This window comes from Macaca mulatta, chromosome 13 (genome assembly GCF_049350105.2).
Source record: "Macaca mulatta isolate MMU2019108-1 chromosome 13, T2T-MMU8v2.0, whole genome shotgun sequence".
In the NCBI taxonomy this organism is placed as follows: Eukaryota; Metazoa; Chordata; class Mammalia; order Primates; family Cercopithecidae; genus Macaca; species Macaca mulatta.
Genome location: NC_133418.1, coordinates 92,771,903 through 92,788,919, shown reverse-complemented (window position 1 = coordinate 92,788,919; position 17,017 = coordinate 92,771,903). Strand labels below are relative to the sequence as shown.

Sequence of the window (17,017 nt, the reverse complement as noted above, 5' to 3'; positions counted from 1 at the left end):
AGTCCACAGTGTGTATTGTTCCCATGTTTATGTCCATGTGTACTCAATTTTTGGCTCCCACTTACGAGAACATGAGCTATTTGGTTTACTGTTCCTGCGTTAATTGGCTTAGTATTAAGGCCTCCAGCTCCATCCATGTTGCTGCAAAGGACATTATTTCATTCTTTTTTATGGCTGCATAGTATTCCATGGTGTGTATGTACCACATTTTCTTTATCCAGTCCACCATTGATGGACATTTAGATTGATTCTATGTCTGCTGTCGTGAATAGTGCAGCAATAAACATGAAATGCATGTCTTTCTGGTATAATGATCTATTTTCCTTTGAGTACATACCCAGTAATGGGATTGCAGGGTCAAAGGTAGATCTGTTTTATGTTTTTTGAGAAATCTTCAAACTACTTTCTACAATGACTGAACTGTACATTCCCACCAACAGTACATATGCTCCACAGTCTTACCAACATCTGTTATTTTTTTACTTTTTCCCGCAATCTCTAGACAATATGGGATGTTTTTTGCCGTTTTATTAATAGCTATTCTGACTGGTGTGAGATATCTCATTGTGGTTTTGATCTGCATTTTTCTGATGGTTAGTGATGATGAGCATTTTTTCATGTTTGTTGTCCCCTCATATGTCTTTTGAGAAGTGTCTGTTCATTTCCTTTGTACCCATTTTTTAACAGGGTTGTCTGTTTTTAGCTTGTTCAATTGTTTGAATTCCTTATAGATTGTGGATATCAGACCATTGTTGGATGCAATTCTGTAGGTTGTCTGTTTACTCTGTTGATGGTTCTTTTTGCTGTGCAGAAGCTCTTTAGTTTAATTAGGCCCCACTTGTCAATTTTTATTTTTGTTGCAATTGCATTTGGGGACTTAGCCAGTTTTATTCTAGCATTTTTATACTTTGAGATCTTACATTTAAATCTTCAATCCACCTTGAGTTAATTTTTGTATATGGTGAAAAGTAAGGGTCCAGTTTCATTTTTCTACATATGGCTAGCCAGTAATCCCCACACCATTTATTGAGTAGGGAGTCCTTTCCCCATTGCTTGTTTTTGTCAGCTTTATCAAAGATCAGATGGTTACAGGTGTGTGGCTTTATTTCTCAATTTTCTATCCTGTTCCTTTGGCCTGTGGGTCTTATACCAGAATTATGCTGTTTGGGCTGCTGTATAGTTTAGTTTAAAGTCAGGTAATGTGATACTTACAGCTTTGTTCTTTTTGCTTAGGATTTCTTTGTCTATTTGGACTTGTGGTTCTATATGAATTTTAGAATAATTTTTTTCTAATTTTGTGAAAAATAACATTGATAGTTTGATAGAAATAGCATTGAATCTGTAAATTGCTTTGGGCAGTATGGTCGTTTTACGACCAGAGAAATCAGGCAAGAGAAGGAAACAAAAGGCATCCAAATAGGAAAAGAAGTCATCATTCTCTCTTCACTGGCAATATGATTCTATACTTTGAAAACCCTAAAAATTCCATCAAAAGGCTACTAGAACTGATAAATGATTTTACCCCAAGGTTCAGGATACAAAATTGGTGTACAAAAAGTTAGTACCGTTTCTATACGGTAATAATGTCCAGGCTAAGAATCAAATCAAGAACACAATCCCATTTACAATAGCCACAAAGAAAATGAAATACCGGCCGGGCACGGTGGCTCACGCCTGTAATCCCAGTACTTTGGGAGGCTGAGGCAGGTGGATCTCCTGAGGTCAGGAGTTCAAGACCAGCCTGACCAACATGGTGAAACCCTGTCTCTACTAAAAATACAAAAAATTAGCCAGGCATGGTGGTGGGTGCCTGTAATCCCAGCTACTCAGGAGGCTGAGGAAGGAGAATCGCTTGAAACCAGGAGGCACAGGTTGCAGTGAGCCGAGATCATGCCACTGCACTGCAGCCTGGATGCGACAGAGCAAGAATCCATTTCCAAAATTAAAAAAATAATAATAATAAAAAAAGAAAATGAAATACCTAGGAATACAGCTGATGACAGAGGTGAAAGAACGTGTACAAGGAGAACTGTAAAGCACTGCTAAAATAAATCAGAGATGACACAAATAAATGGAAAAACACTCCATGCTCATGGATTGGAAGAATAAATATCGTTAAAATGGGAAATTTATTTTAAATGGTATCTTAATTTTTTTTCCTAGTTCATTTTTCTGTTTTCTTTTGCACATAAATTATGTGTTATGTTGCATCCTTTTGTTTTCCCTATCTGTAATTTTCTTCTTAATCCTTTTAAACTCTCAGGTCTTTTTGCAATTTTCTTGTTAATCCTTTTAAACTCTTAGGTCTTTTTGTTTTGTTCTGTTTTCCCAAGCCTGTTGCCTTTATTTCTTACTGGGTTAGTATCTAATCTCCTTTGTGCTGTATCTTTTCTAACTCTTCTTTCCTTGGTGGTTTTTTATTCATTACTTTCCTGACCTCTGTTATTCTACTTTTCATCTTTTGTTTTATTTCTTTGAGCATCTATACGTTATTTCCGTAAGCTCTTACATTTCACTGGGCTCTTGTTTCATAGAAAACAATTTTTTGGGGAGGGTGGATCACTTGAGGCCAGGAGTTCGAGACCAGCCTGGCCAACATAGCACAACACTGTCTCTGCTAAAAATATAAAACATTAGCTGGGTGTGGTTACACACACCTGTAATCCCAGCTACTCAGGAGGCTAAGAATCGCTTGAACCCGGGAGGCAGAGGTTGCAGTGAGCCAAGACTGGGGCACTTTACTCCAGCCTGGGGGACAGAGCAAGGCTCTGTCTCAAAAAAAAAAAAAAAAAAAAAGAAAACGGTTCTTTGGTTGGCATCATGGTGGGTCACACCTGGAATCCCAGCACTTCGGGAGGCCAGATCACTTGAGGCCAGGAATTCCAGACCAGCCTCACCAACATGGCAAAACTCCATATCTATAAAAAAAACTTAAGGATAAAAAAATAAAAATTCTTTTAAAATTATTTTATTTCATGGAAAGATATTTGGTCATAATTTTAATTTGCTCTATGGCAAAATCTTCTCATGCATGTTCTTCATTTTATCTAGTTTATGTTTGTTGTGTTTTGTTTGCTCTTTTTGGGGGCAGGTTTTTTTTTGTTTGTTTAATGAGCTCTGTCCTGGTTTTTTCTTTTTGCTTATTATTTTTCTTTGAATAAAAGAGTTTTCTTGGAAAACCTAGTTTTGGAAGGATATTGTAGGGGAAGGGATAGGTATCTTGAGTAGTCCATGTATACTCTAAACTAACATGCAGCCTCCCTCACTTACAGTGAAGCCCTACCTAATAATGAAGTATATGTGTGTGTAAATAAGAGATAGGGTTGATTTATTCTTCTACTAAAAAATATTGGTCACTGCAAGACATTGCCTTCCCACCAGACTGTTAGATGCCTTCTTATAAAGATAATTCGTCTTAGAGTTTCTTTGTTCAGTCTCACCTTCCTTGCCATTCCTATGCTATCAGTTAGGGTTTACATGGTCTGCAGAGCCAGGCCTATATGCTTGTTTAAATGTGGAGGGATTGGCTTTATTATAACCCTTTAGGGTGTGCTATCTCTTTTGGGGAGGAAAACTGTATTCTGACAGTCATGTCCATGATCTTCAGCAGCAGATCCTTTGTGTGTCTTCCTTTGTCAGTGTAATTTTCACTGCCCTAGGCAGTTCACCTTTATGTATTTTAGTTCCGCAAATATTACCTAGTTTGTTGATGAAGTGTACGTTTCTGTTTCTATTATCCTTGCTGATTTTAGTTTTTTTCAGATTCAAGAAGATAGGAGATCTACTTATATCAGATATTTTGTTTGTTTTAAAGCATTACTGCTATTAAAAACATATACATACATAAATGATTAATTCTAACAATACCAAATTAAGGATTTTTAAACATTAACTAGAGTTTTAAAAGAGTAACAAAAATATTTTTACATTGATAACTACCAAAATGCATTCCAATGCCTTGAATATTATATTTTAAAAGCTTTTTCCTGTCATTTGCTGCTTCAGCTTTAAATTCAAAATTATATTTCTAAAAGTGCTGGATTTTTTTTTTTAGGCGTTTCATCAAACGGGTATATGTGTCTTTACCAAATGAGGAGGTATGTATCTGTGTTTGAATTTTTTTTTGTTTTAAAGCAGAAACAAGAACTGCCATCTTGACAATATTAAGTCTTCCAATCCATGGTACAGCTAGTTTGGAAAACAGTTTAGTGGTTTCTTAAAAAGATATACATAAGCTTACTGTCAGACCCAGCAATTTCACTCCTAGGAATTTACCCAAGAGAAACAAAAATGTATGTCTACACAAAGACTTGTACAAGAATTTTTATAGCAGCAGTATCAATAATAGCCAGCACTACAAATGATCTAAAATGTTCCTTTTGGTGAATAAACAAATGTGGTATATTCATTTAATGGATACTGTTATCCATTATACATGCTGCATACTCACTTCATATATTAAGTTTTATGAATGAAACTCCAAAACATTGTAAATGAAAGAAGCAAGATGATATATGTCGCATATCATATGATTCTGTTTATATGCAGAAAAGGTAAATTTATTTATTTATTTTTATTTATTTATTTTTTTTGAGACAGAGTCTTGCTCTGTTGTTTAGGCTGGAGTGCAGTGGCGTGATCTTGGCTCACTGCAGCCTTCACCTCCCGGGTTCAAGTGATTCTCCTGCCTCAGCCTCCTGAGTAGCTGGGACTACAGGCATGTGCCTGGCTAATTTTTTGTATTTTTAGTAGAGATGGGTTTCACTGTGTTAGCCAGGATGGTCTTGATCTCCTGACCTTGTGATCCACCTGCCTCAGCCTCCCAAAGTGCTGGGATTACAGGCGTGAGTCACCGCGCCCGGCCAGAAAGTGCAAATTTCTAGAAACATAAAGCAGATCAGTGGGTTGTCAGGGTGAGAGTTGGGAATGAGGATTAACTGCAAACAGGTATGAGTGAACTAAAAAGTGTTCTAAAACTGGATTGTGGTGATGATTAAACAATTATATAAATGTATTAAAACTAATTGAATTATACACTTAAAATGGGTGAAATTCATAGTAGATGAATTCATACCTCTGTAAAACTGGTTTTTTTTTTTTGCAGCAGAATATTTATTGCTATGTTTTTATCCAGGTGTGGTGGCTCACGCCCATAATGCCAGCATTTTGGGAGGTTGAGGTGAGAGGATCGCTTGAGCCAGGAATTCAAGACCAGCCTGGGTGGCATAGGGAGACCCTGTCTCTACAAATACTTTTTTAGAAATTAACCGGGCATGGTGGCACGTGCCTTTGATCCCACTTACTCGGCAGGCTGAGATGGGAGGATTGCTCAAACCCAGGATGTTGAGGCTATAGTGAGCTATGATTGTGCCCTGCACTGCAGCCTGGGTAACAGAACAAGACCCTGTCTCAAAATAAAAAAAGAATCATTAATTCTGATATTAAATTAGACTGAATGATCATTTTTTAATATTTTGCAGACAAGACTACTTTTGCTTAAAAATCTGTTATGTAAACAAGGAAGTCCATTGACCCAAAAAGAACTAGCACAACTTGCTAGGTGAGTAATTTGGATTTGGTTTATCTCACAGCTTTTATTTATTTTTTTGTAAATAATTATTTTTTTAGTTATTTAAAGTAATCTTAAGTATGAAATGAGTAATTCATTTACAGAAGACTTTTTGTCTCATCCTCTACCTCCTTTGCCTTTTTCTTATGTCTTATTCTTATATATATGTGGAATCTAAATTTCACTTACTGTGTCCTCTGCAAGATATGACCTAAATATCTAATGATGATAGTATATTCTTTTTATAAATTTATTTAAACCTGTAAGTGGTATTAAAGTAATTTAAACATTTACACCCTGGGCAACATGGTGAAACCCCATCTCTATAAAAAATAAAATGAGTCAGGAATGGTGGTACACACCTGTAGTCCCAGCTACTTGGGAGGTTGAGGTGGGAGGATCGCTTCAGCCCAGGCGGTGGAGGTTGAGTGACAGAGTGAGACCCTGTTCAAAAAAAACTTTTAACATTTCATATTGCTCACACTAACACGGATTTTTTTATATAAACTTGTTCTTTGCATTATGCTGAATAGTTTTCAGCTATTTCAATAATTTTAATTATTTGATAATTTTAATAATTTTAATTTCAGCTATTTGAATAATCTTAAACTTTATGAACAGTGTGAAGTAGAAACTGAGTATAGGAGATGCGCTCATGAATTTTATTCCCTGAAAAATGTCATAAAGTAATTTAAAGTATTCAACGAGTATGTGAGTATTGAATGATTTTAACAAGAACTCTGAGTTCCCAGATACCTATAACCAAAGAACAAATTACTTGGAAATACCTTCTACTCCAGACCTTTCTGTCTATCCCCATATTTAAAGAAATGTACATTGATTGTCCCTTACCCCATCAAGAGAGTATTCTTTGCCAAGATAAACACTAATTAGAGAAGTAATTGTGTTTATGTGTCAGTTGGCCACAGTAGTTTATAGATGTTACCTTTCCAGGTGACATGTTTACAATTTAATGAAGCCTCTGGAGATAGTATGCCTTAATCTAAAGGAATGGTTCTAATGATTAAAATTTGAGGCATTACAGGGAAACAGCAGTATACTATTTTGTTTATTTTCAGCAAATGGGCCTTTCTGTTCCCTTAAAATCAAACCTCCTAACTATGGGTTTGCTGACAAAGGGAAACTAGTTTTTACCTTCTTATTATATGGAGACTTAAATCTGCAGAGATGAACATAATTTGCTGTTTGGCCAGGTGAGGTGGCTCACGCCTGTAATCCCAGTACTTGGGGAGGCTATGGCGGGTGGATCACCTGAGGTCAGGAGTTCGAGACCAGCCTGACCAACGTGGTGAAACGCCATCTATACTAAATACAAAAAAAAAAAAAATTAGCCAGGTGTGGTGGCACATGCCTATAATCCCAGCTACCTGGGAGGTTGAGGCAGGAGAATCACTTGAACCCAGGAGGTGGAGGTTGCGGTGAGCCAAGATCATGCCATTGCACTCCAGCCTGGGCAACAAGAGCAAAACTCCGTCTCAAAAAAAGAAAAGGGAAATAATTTGCTGTTTCTTCCTTCCCTTCCTCAGAATGACTGATGGATACTCAGGAAGTGACCTAACAGCTTTGGCAAAAGATGCAGCACTGGGTCCTATCCGAGGTAGGTATACAAGAGCTTGAAACATTTAGAACTATTTATTACACCACCTTAGAAGTTTAAGAAGTCCAAAAAACTCTGCCAAGAGTTTTTTTTTTTTCTTTTGGAGAAAGGGTCTCACTCTGTTGCCCAGGCGGTAGTGCAGTGACACAATCGTGGTTCACTGCAGCCTTGAACCCCCCAGGCTCAGGTGATTCTCCCACCCAGCCTTCCCAGTAGCTGGGACTGCAGGCATGCACCATCATGCCTGGATCATTATTTTATTTTTTTTTCTTTGTAGAGACAGGGTTTCACTTGCCCAAGCTGGTCTTGAACTCCTGGGCTCAAGTGAGCAGCCTGCCGTGGCCTCCCAAAGTGCTGGGATTACAGGCGTGAGCCACCATGCCCTGCCTTAAAATTAAAACCATTCTTAGCTCACAGATCATTCAAAAACAGTCTGTGAGCTAGTGGACTATGACCCCTGTTCTAGGCAAGAGGTTTCACTTCTTGATAGTAAGTAAGCAGCAGAAAACTCAAAAAGAAAACTTTAAACAAAAAAGAATAATGTAAGGAAAATGTTGTTACCTGTTTTCTGGCTCTTTTCATATTGTGACATCATTTGAAATTAATGTGTCTAAAAGAAATTATATAAGAGAAGTTTATGTCTTTTGAGGAATTACAGCAAAATATTTATTGCTATGTTTTTATTCAACTTTCTTGGTTGATGCCGAAATACCACGACTGATTCTTTTTAGGTTAGGTTAGGATAAACTCACATAGATATTCTCAGCTACATTTCCACAGCCAGCATGGGTAGTGAATGGTTGATGCTCTCAGATTATTAGCTGTGATAAAATAATCATAATAGCTCCATCCCTTTTCTCTCATTCAAGAAAGTACAATTGAATGTAGTTGTATGAGAAAGATGTTATCATAGTGTCCACTGTAATTTGCATTAAAAGCCTACATTATACAAAACCTTTTTGTTTTACTGGTTAAAAATTACCAGTAACACCTCCCGTAGTGAAATAGGGTACTGATTAAGAACTGCTACTTTGCAAAATAAAAAATGTAGCCTTGAGAGTATTTTGAAACTCTGGATAAACAAATTTTCTTGCTGCCGGGGCTTAAATCTTGTTCAAATAGTGGATTCAGAAACAGTAGCTAATGCATAAATCAGTTGTATTTTCTTAGAACATTTTGGCTATTCTAAGGTAGACAAAATTTGGGTTTACAAAAGATTCGCATCCATTAAAGTACAGAAAATGGCCGAGTGCAGTGGCTCACGCCTATAATCCCAGCACTTCGGGAGGCCAAGGTGGGAAGATTGCATGGGCCTAATAGTTTGAGACTAGACTGGGCAACATAGGGAGATCCTGTCTCTACAAAAAAATATAGTAAGTTAACCAGGCCTGTTGGCATGTGCCTGTAATCCCAGCTACTCGGAAGGCTGAAGTAGGAGGACCACTTGAGCCTGGAAGGTCCAGGCAGCAGTAAATCATGGTCATGCCGCTGCACTCCAGCCTGGGTGGGTAGCAGAGTGAGGTGCTGTCTTAAACAGTAAATAAATAGTCCAGGCACGGTGGCTCACACCTGTAATCCCAGCACTTTGGGAGGCCAAGATGGGTGGATCATGAGGTCAGGAGTTCGAGATCAGGCTTGGCCAATATGGTGAAACCACATCTCTACTGAAAGTACAAAAATTAGCCAGGTGTGGTTGTGCATGCCTGTAATCCCAGCTACTCAGGAGGCTGAGGCAGGAGAATCTCTTGAATCTGGGAGGCAAGGTTGCATTAAGCCGAGCACTGCAGCCTGGGCAACAAGGCAAGACTCTGTCTCAAAAAAAAAAAAAAAAAGAAAAGTACATAAAGTATAGAGTAAAAACAAAAAAGACTAATGCATTTTGTAAAGAACGAGTTGCATTCTTTTAAGTTCCCTTTCAGATTTGTAAACTATTGTTTTTGGCAATATGCAAGAAATTGAACACTTTCCAGTTATTCCTAAGAAGGAATATTCTCCTCTAAGCATTTATAAATTGTATGTGCTCTCAAAGTTAACATGTGTCTCTTTCTTTTAATATAATGATTTGTACTGAATAGATACATTTAGATCATTGTACTTGGTTTTGCCCTTCAACAATTTAAACTGCAAAATCTATATATTTTTAAGTGCCTGACTTTTATATTTTACAGAACTAAAACCAGAACAGGTGAAGAATATGTCTGCCAGTGAGGTATAGTATTTTACAATATTTTCTTTGTTTTGGTCCTCTGTATTGTAGGACATATACATATGAGAGTGTGGGTGTGTATTTTTTTTTTCTTTTTTTTTTTTTGAGACTGTCTGGCACAGTATCAGCTCACTGCAACCTCCACCTCCTGGATTCAAGCGATTCTCCTGCCTCAGCCTCCCAAGTAGCTACAGGCATGTACCACCAAGCCCATCTAATTTTTGTGTTTTTAGTAGAGAGGGCATTTCACCATGTTGGCCAGTCTGGTCTCAAACTCCTGACTTCAAGTGATCCAACCAACTCAGCCTCCCAAAGGGCTAGGATTACAGGCTTGAGCCGCTGCATCTGGCTGTTTTTGTTTTTGTTTTTGTTTTTTTTGAGACACAGGGTCTTGCTCTGTTCCCAGGCTGGAGTGCGGTGGTGCAATCATGGCTGACTGTAGCCTTCACCTCTTGATCTCAAGCAGTCCTCTTGTCTCAAACTTGTTGGTAGCTGGGACTACAGGCAAGTGCCACAACACCCCACTAATTTTTAAATTTCCTGTAGAGATGGGGTCTTTCCCTGTTGCCCAGGGTGGCCTCAGACTCTTGGCCTCAAGTAATCCTCCTGCCTCAGCCTCTCAGAGTGCTTGGGACTAATTTTTTTTAATGGATTTTTCTAGTTGATTAGAAGCTAGAAAAAATGAACTTTGCTTCATTTCAAAGTATGGAACCTATGAAATAGTCTCAGTCAAATTTTTTTTGGTAATGGACAAAACATATATACATAGTCATTAAGTCATTTTCTATCAAATCATATTATGTAAAGACCAAACAGAAGAAAACTATGGGACAGGTGTGGTGGCTCATGCCTGTAATCCCATCACTTTGGGAGGCTGAGGTGGGCAGATCACTTGAGGTCAGGAGTTCAAGACCAGCCTGGCCAACGTGGCAAAACCCTGTCTCTATCAAAAATAGAAAAAAATTAGCTGGGCATGGTGGCACGTGCCTATGGTCCTGGCTACTTGGGAGGCTGAGGCAGGAGAATCACTTGAACTTGGGAGGCAGAGGTTGCAGTGAGCCAAGATTGCACCATTGCACTCTAGCCTGGGTGACAGAGTGAGACCCTGTCTCAAAAAAAAAAAAAAAAAAGGAAAAAACAAATTATATGAAGCTTGTGGGGTTTTATACATTATAAAAATAACCTGTAACTATAGGTTAATCCTTTAATAACGTTCTATTTTGTTCAATCTTTTTTTTTTTTTTAATTAATTTCTTTTTTTTTGAGAAGGACTCTTGCTCTGTCGCCCAGGCTGGAGCGCAGTGGCACGATCTTGGCTCACTGCAGCCTCCACCTCCCAGGTTCAAGCGATTTTCCTGCCTCAGCTTCCTTCCTGCCTAGCTGGGATTACAGGCATGGGCCACCATGCTCGGCTAATTTTTTTTTTTTTTTTTTTTTTTTTTTGTATTTTTAGTAGAGATGGGGTTTCACCATGTTGGCCAGGTGGGTCTTGAACTCCTGACCTCAGGTGATACAGACGTGAGCCACCGTGCCTGGCCAGTTTATTACCGTTTCTTAATATGGAAGACCCCCTTATGAGACACTGAAGCATTTCATTTGAAAAAAGTTGCATGTAAAATATAAAACTGGGTATACAGAATGGTCATAACTATGTGAGCAGACTTTTGAAATCAGGCTTTAATTACAGTCAGCCTTTTCTATCCATGGATTCTGCATTCATGGATTCAACCAACTGCAGATCAAAAATATTTGGGGGAAAAAAAGCATCTGTGTTGAACATGTACACTTTTATTCTTGTTATTATTCCCTTAACAATATAGTACAAAAGCTATTTATATTGCATTAACATTGTATTAAATGTTACAAGTAATCTAGAGATGATTTAAAGTATACAGGAGGATTGCGTAGGTTGTATGCAAATACTGCACCATTTTATATAAGGGACTTTAAGTGTTTGCAGATTTTGCTGTCTATGGGGAAACCAATTTCCCAGAGATACCAAGGGACAGCTGTATATTTGTAACTTATTTTTTCATTTCCCTGATTTTAGCAACTGTTGAGGGGACAGTGAACTTAACATAGATAATGAGTGTATTCGGGAGTACATTTTGGAGGTTTTTTTTTTTTTTTCAGGCTTTTAGTCACCTGTCAGATGAGGCATCATACTGGATTTTTTTTTTTTTTTTTAAGAAAGCTTTTAGGTTTTTTTTGGTTTTTTTTTTTTTTTGGTGAGACGGAGTCTTGCTCTGTCGCCAGGCTGGAGTGGAAGGCAGTGGTGGGATCTCGGCTCACTGCAACCTCCGCCTACTGGGTTCAAGTGACTCTCCTGCCTCAGCCTCCCGAGTAGCTGGGACTACAGGTGTGTGCCACCACGCCCACCTAATTTTTTTTTTTTTTTTTTTGTATTTTTAGTAGAGATGGAGTTTCACCATGTTGGCCAGGATGGTCTCAATCTCCTGACCTCGGGATCCGCCCACCTCAGCCTCCCAAAGTGCTGGGGATTACAGGCATGAGCCACCACGCCCAGCTGAAAGCTTTTGGCTTTCTAACTTATTTTATTTTATTTCATTTATTTTTATTTTTATTTTCATTTTATTTTTTGGGACAGTGTCTTGCTTGGTTGCCCAGGCTGGAGTGCAGTGGTGCAATCATGGCTCACTGCACCTTCCAGCTTCTGGGCTCAAGCAATCCTCCTGCTCAGCCAAGCAGCTGGGATTACAGGCACCCGCCTGGCTAATTTTTGTATGTTTAATGGAGACAGGGTTTCACCATGTTGGCCAGGCTGGTCTCGAACTCCTGACCTCAAATGATCCACCCGCCTCGGCCTCCCAAAGTGCTGGGATTACAGGTGTGAGCCACCATGCTTGGCCGAAATTTTTATTTATTTTTCTATTACCTGGACTCTGTGAACCTATCCATTTTGCCTTTTAAAAATACTTAGGTGTAAATATAGATATTCATTAACTCATTGTTTTAATCTATATTTCCAAAGGCAATTTAAAAGATCAGAAAATAAGACCAAATTCATATAAAAATGCATACTTTAGGCTGGGCACAGTGGCTCACATCTGTAATCCCAGCACTTTTGGAGGCCAAGGCGGGCAGCTCACCTGAGGTTAGGAGTTCAGGACCAACCTGGCCACCATGGCAAAACCCTGTCTCTACTAGTAAATACAAAAATTAGCTGGGCATGGTGGCATGCACCTGTAATCCCAGCTATTCGGGAGGCTGAGACAGAAGAATTGCTTGAACGTAGGAGGCAGAGGTTGCACATCTGAGTGGTGAAATTGTGATTCTTTTTTTATCTTTGTCTATATTTTGTGAACTTTTCTATAACGAGTGTTTTGTGGCCGGGCGCGGTGGCTCACGCCTGTAATCCCAGCACTTTGGGAAGCCGAGGCAGGCGGATCACAAGGTCAGGAGATCGAGACCACGGTGAAACCTCGTCTCTACTAAAAAAAAAATACAAAAAAAATTAGCCGGGTGCGGTGGCGGGCGCCTGTAGTCCCAGCTACTCAGGAGGCTGAGGCAGGAGAATGGCGTAAACCCAGGAGGCGGAGCTTGCAGTGAGCCGAGATCGCGCCACTGCACTCCAGCCTGGGCGACAGAGCGAGACTCCATCTCAAAAAAACAAACAAAAAAAATAATGAGTGTTTTGTTTTTATATTGGAAAAATATTATGCTTTCAAATGTTAATCCTATGAAACTAAACACAAGTAATAAATATGTTAGTATAGCATTTATTAAGGTTTCTTGTACATAGAAAATATATTTAAATGGCTGACATGATTTTCTAAGAATACATACTTTTATTTTTTATAACATTAATAAACAGCAGCATCATTACTTTAATCCATCATTTCATTTACCACTATATACCTGTTCATCATATGTATTGTCATGTGCTTTTTAAAAATCTAGATGAGAAATATTCGATTATCTGACTTCACTGAATCCTTGAAAAAAATAAAACGCAGCGTCAGCCCTCAAACTTTAGAAGCGTACATTCGTTGGAACAAGGACTTCGGAGATACCACCGTTTAAGGAAATACCTTTGTAAAACTGCAGAACATTTTACTTAACAAAAGAGGAAACACAAGATCTTCAATGAACAGTCATCAGCTACAGAAACAGCCTAAGTTTACAGGACTTTTTAGAGTCTTACATATTTGTGCACCAAACTTGAAGATGAACCAGAAAACAAACTTAAACAAAATATACAATGCAAATAGAATTTTTTGTTGTTTAAGGCCTTGCCTTGATGGTCACAGTTATCCCAATGGACACTGTAAGAGCACAACAAAAACTGATTCTGGTCTTCTTTACCAATATAATCATCATGTAAATAATAATTTGTATATTGTGTTGCAGATGAAAGTATTCCAGAGACAGTGAATGGTAGAAGACACAAGAACATGTGGTTGGTTGTCTTCTGATGTTTTTTCTTAAAATAGTAATTTCTCTTACTTTTCTTTCCTACTGTTGTCTTAACTACGGGTGATTGGAATGCCAAACACTCTTTATTTTCTTTTTTCTTTTTATAAATTCAGTGTGCCAAATTAAACCTTTTTCTTAAGTAACTGTAATAGCAAAAAGTTTATTTTGAGAGTTTCTTCTTCATAAATCTACAGACGTTAAACAATTGTTGTGTTCTTTTTACCTTTTATTTTTCTATTACCTTGCTACCAAACAGTTTAGATAGCAATATAATAGCAACAAAGCAAATCTGGTAGAACAGAGAAGGTTTGAAGGTTTGAGTTACTCTGTCATATAACATGTAGATCAGTCCTCATGTGACCTGCAGTATTTTTTTTTCCTAATGTATTTGTCAGAAATCTATTGTAGACTGTTAACTTCTTCCTAATGGAATTTATTTTCTGCAAGAATTATTCTGATATTTAAGAGAGCCAATTTTAACTGCTGTGAAAATGTTTCCAGTGCAAGAGAAGGGAAATACTAGGAACTTATAAGACATTTCTAATTTATTGCTTATTACTTTCTTAATGTTTACAGGATAATTATAAGCAAGTGGAACTACCATCTTTTATTCTTAATAATAAAAATCCCTTCAATGAAACTTTAAAAAAACTGAATTTTTATACATGGCATACATTTTTCTAGGTTCCTTCTGCTTGCTTTATTAACTCAAAAGTTCTAGTTCTAGTCTGTTGATCTGCCTTTTGTTCTCCCAAAATGTACAGTAATTCTGTTTCTTGTTTGTATAAATATGCCTGGATTTTCATTATAAAAATGTCATTGTAGGGAGTAGAGACTCATATCATGGCCTTTTAAATATTGTAATAAAGGCAAATAGATATTTGCCCTTAGTTTACTGGTTAAAAGTTTGTTTACAGAACTTTTCTCTGGTGCTTAAATGATGCTATGTAAAATGTCATGGGTGGAAAGAATATTTGTAATAGTAACAAAAATTTTTCATTTAGGAAAGATTTCTTAGGTTTTGAAATAATACGTTAAGATAAAAAACTTGCCCCTACTAGGTAAGAACTTTATAATGAAGACATATTCTTCTTAAATTTACTCTTGCTCTTGTTAAAGATTTGTTTGAATATAGAAGATGCATGAATCTGGTTTTTCTTTTTTGAGACGGAGTTTTGCTCTTGTTGCCCAGGCTGGAGTGTAATGGCGCAATCTCAACTAACTGCAACCTCTGCCTCCCGGGTTCAAGCAATTCTCCTGCCTCAGCCTCCCAAGTAGCTGGAATTACAGGCATGTGCCACCACCCCAGCTAATTTTGTATTTTTAGTAGAGACGGGGTTTCTCCATGTTGGTCAGGCTGGTCTTGCACTCCTGACCTCAGGTGATCTGCCCACCTTGGCCTCCCAAAGTGCTGGGATTACAGGCATGAGCCACCATGCCCGGCCAGAAGAGGCATGATTTTTTAGGATCATATGCTGCTCGTAGCCATAAAGTAAATCATGTCTCTTCTAATCATGATTTTGGAACTCCCTGAATAATAAAAATGAGAGCTGAGATAAATAGGGGAAAAAAATTTGTTTTAAGCCAGAGCTATGCGTATTTTAGGTGATGCATAGTATCCTCTTAAGGTCTCAAACATTACAACATCAATTACAAAATATTGATAATGAAAGGTAGTAATGAAATATATGTGATTAAAAGAATTGAGAAGTTCTAAATTAAGACATTTCAGTTAAGCTCATAAAATTTCATTGTTTTCATTTAAAAGGGGATTAACGTTATTGATACTTGGATAACTGGCAAATCATATTAAAGGACTATGTGGTTCCAGCTCAACTTTTAATATATTATCTCCTTTAAAATTATCGTGATTATAATTCTATTGGGAAAGACTTTTAGGTAACAAAGATTTCAAATGTTAAAAGAGATAAAAGTCTTAAACATTGAGTCAGAAAATCATTGCTGTATAGAAATTGCTTTCCTGATCAAGTCTGAACTTCAGCTAGTGCTAGAGAATTATTTTCTATGACTTAACTCTAACCAAGTTTTATTTTAAGCTATTTCTTTGATAGAAGGGCCATGAAAATAGAGTAATGATATAGTAGGAGATAAGGGATTGGTGTGGTCTTTTTTCAATAAAGATAGAAGTTGTTGAAGTTTTCTGAATTAATAATGACTTAGATTGTGACCTTTTAGATTGGGTGTTGAGCTCTGTGTTATTACTTCCTAAAAGATAATGCTTAAACATTAAGCATTGGTGTGCTCTTCATGTTAATATGGCAGAGTTTTGTAAACTAAATTAAAACTTACTGATATATTGGACTTTGAGCCAAGGGAAGAATGAGTACTATCTTTCCAGGTATCTTAAGGGTAAAAGCTTATTCTAAGATAGTCTGTCCATTGAGAATATTAGATTTCTGACTTGCAAATATGTTTGTACTCCAGAAGAATTAGAGGAAAAGCAGATACTAGAATTCTAATTTAAGTACATACACAGCAGTCTTTGTTTATAGTGTAGAATTCTTTATATTTTGTACAAAAACTAATTCTTTTGGTAAAAATGAACAATTTACAGTTCGGTTTTGGACTCTGAGTCAAAGGATTTTCCTTTAAATGCTTGTCTCAATTTTAGTCTGGTCTTTTGTACTTTTCTTCAGAAGAAATGAATTAAAGGGTACAGTTGCATAAAGTGGGTTTTTATCCTAATGTATTGGAAATAAATGATAAACTTTATTTTGCCTTTACTTTTTTACTTTAAAACTTTTTGATATTTTAGGGGTTGCAGTCTGATAATGAAGGAGTTGTGTGTATTGGATTCTGTTAGTAACAATTATAAATTCTTAACAAAATTTAGAAAGCAGGCCGGGCGCGGTGGCTCAAGCCTGTAATCCCAGCACTTTGGGAGGCGGAGACGGGCAGATCACGAGGTCAGGAGATCGAGACGATCCTGGCTAACACAGTGAAACCCCGACTCTACTAAAAAATACAAAAAAATTAGCCGGGCGAGGTGGCGGGCGCCTGTAGTCCCAGCTACTCGGGAGGCTGAGGCAGGAGAATGGCGTAAACCCAGGAGGCAGAGCTTGCAGTGAGCTGAGATCCGGCCACTGCATTCCAGACTGGGCAACACAGCGAGACTCCGTCTCAAAAAAAAAAACAATGATTGGGCGGCTCTGCAGAGCAATCAAAA

General features: G+C 37.7%; 1 protein-coding gene across 4 annotated transcripts in view; it reads left to right on the top strand.

Annotated features, from left to right (window-relative positions):
• SPAST (spastin) overlaps nt 1-16,563 on the top strand; it is a 91,481-nt gene extending 74,918 nt beyond the window's left edge. For all 4 annotated transcript variants that reach the window (XM_028831798.2, XM_015112061.3, XM_015112063.3 and 1 more), the window contains 5 exons: nt 4,055-4,097; nt 5,481-5,560; nt 7,117-7,187; nt 9,356-9,396; nt 13,315-16,563. In XM_028831798.2, the coding sequence (XP_028687631.1) occupies nt 4,055-4,097; nt 5,481-5,560; nt 7,117-7,187; nt 9,356-9,396; nt 13,315-13,437 (358 nt within the window). In that variant the 3' untranslated portion in view covers nt 13,438-16,563. The remainder of the gene's footprint in view (nt 1-4,054; nt 4,098-5,480; nt 5,561-7,116; nt 7,188-9,355; nt 9,397-13,314) is intronic.
• Nucleotides 16,564-17,017: the final 454 nt, after the last annotated feature.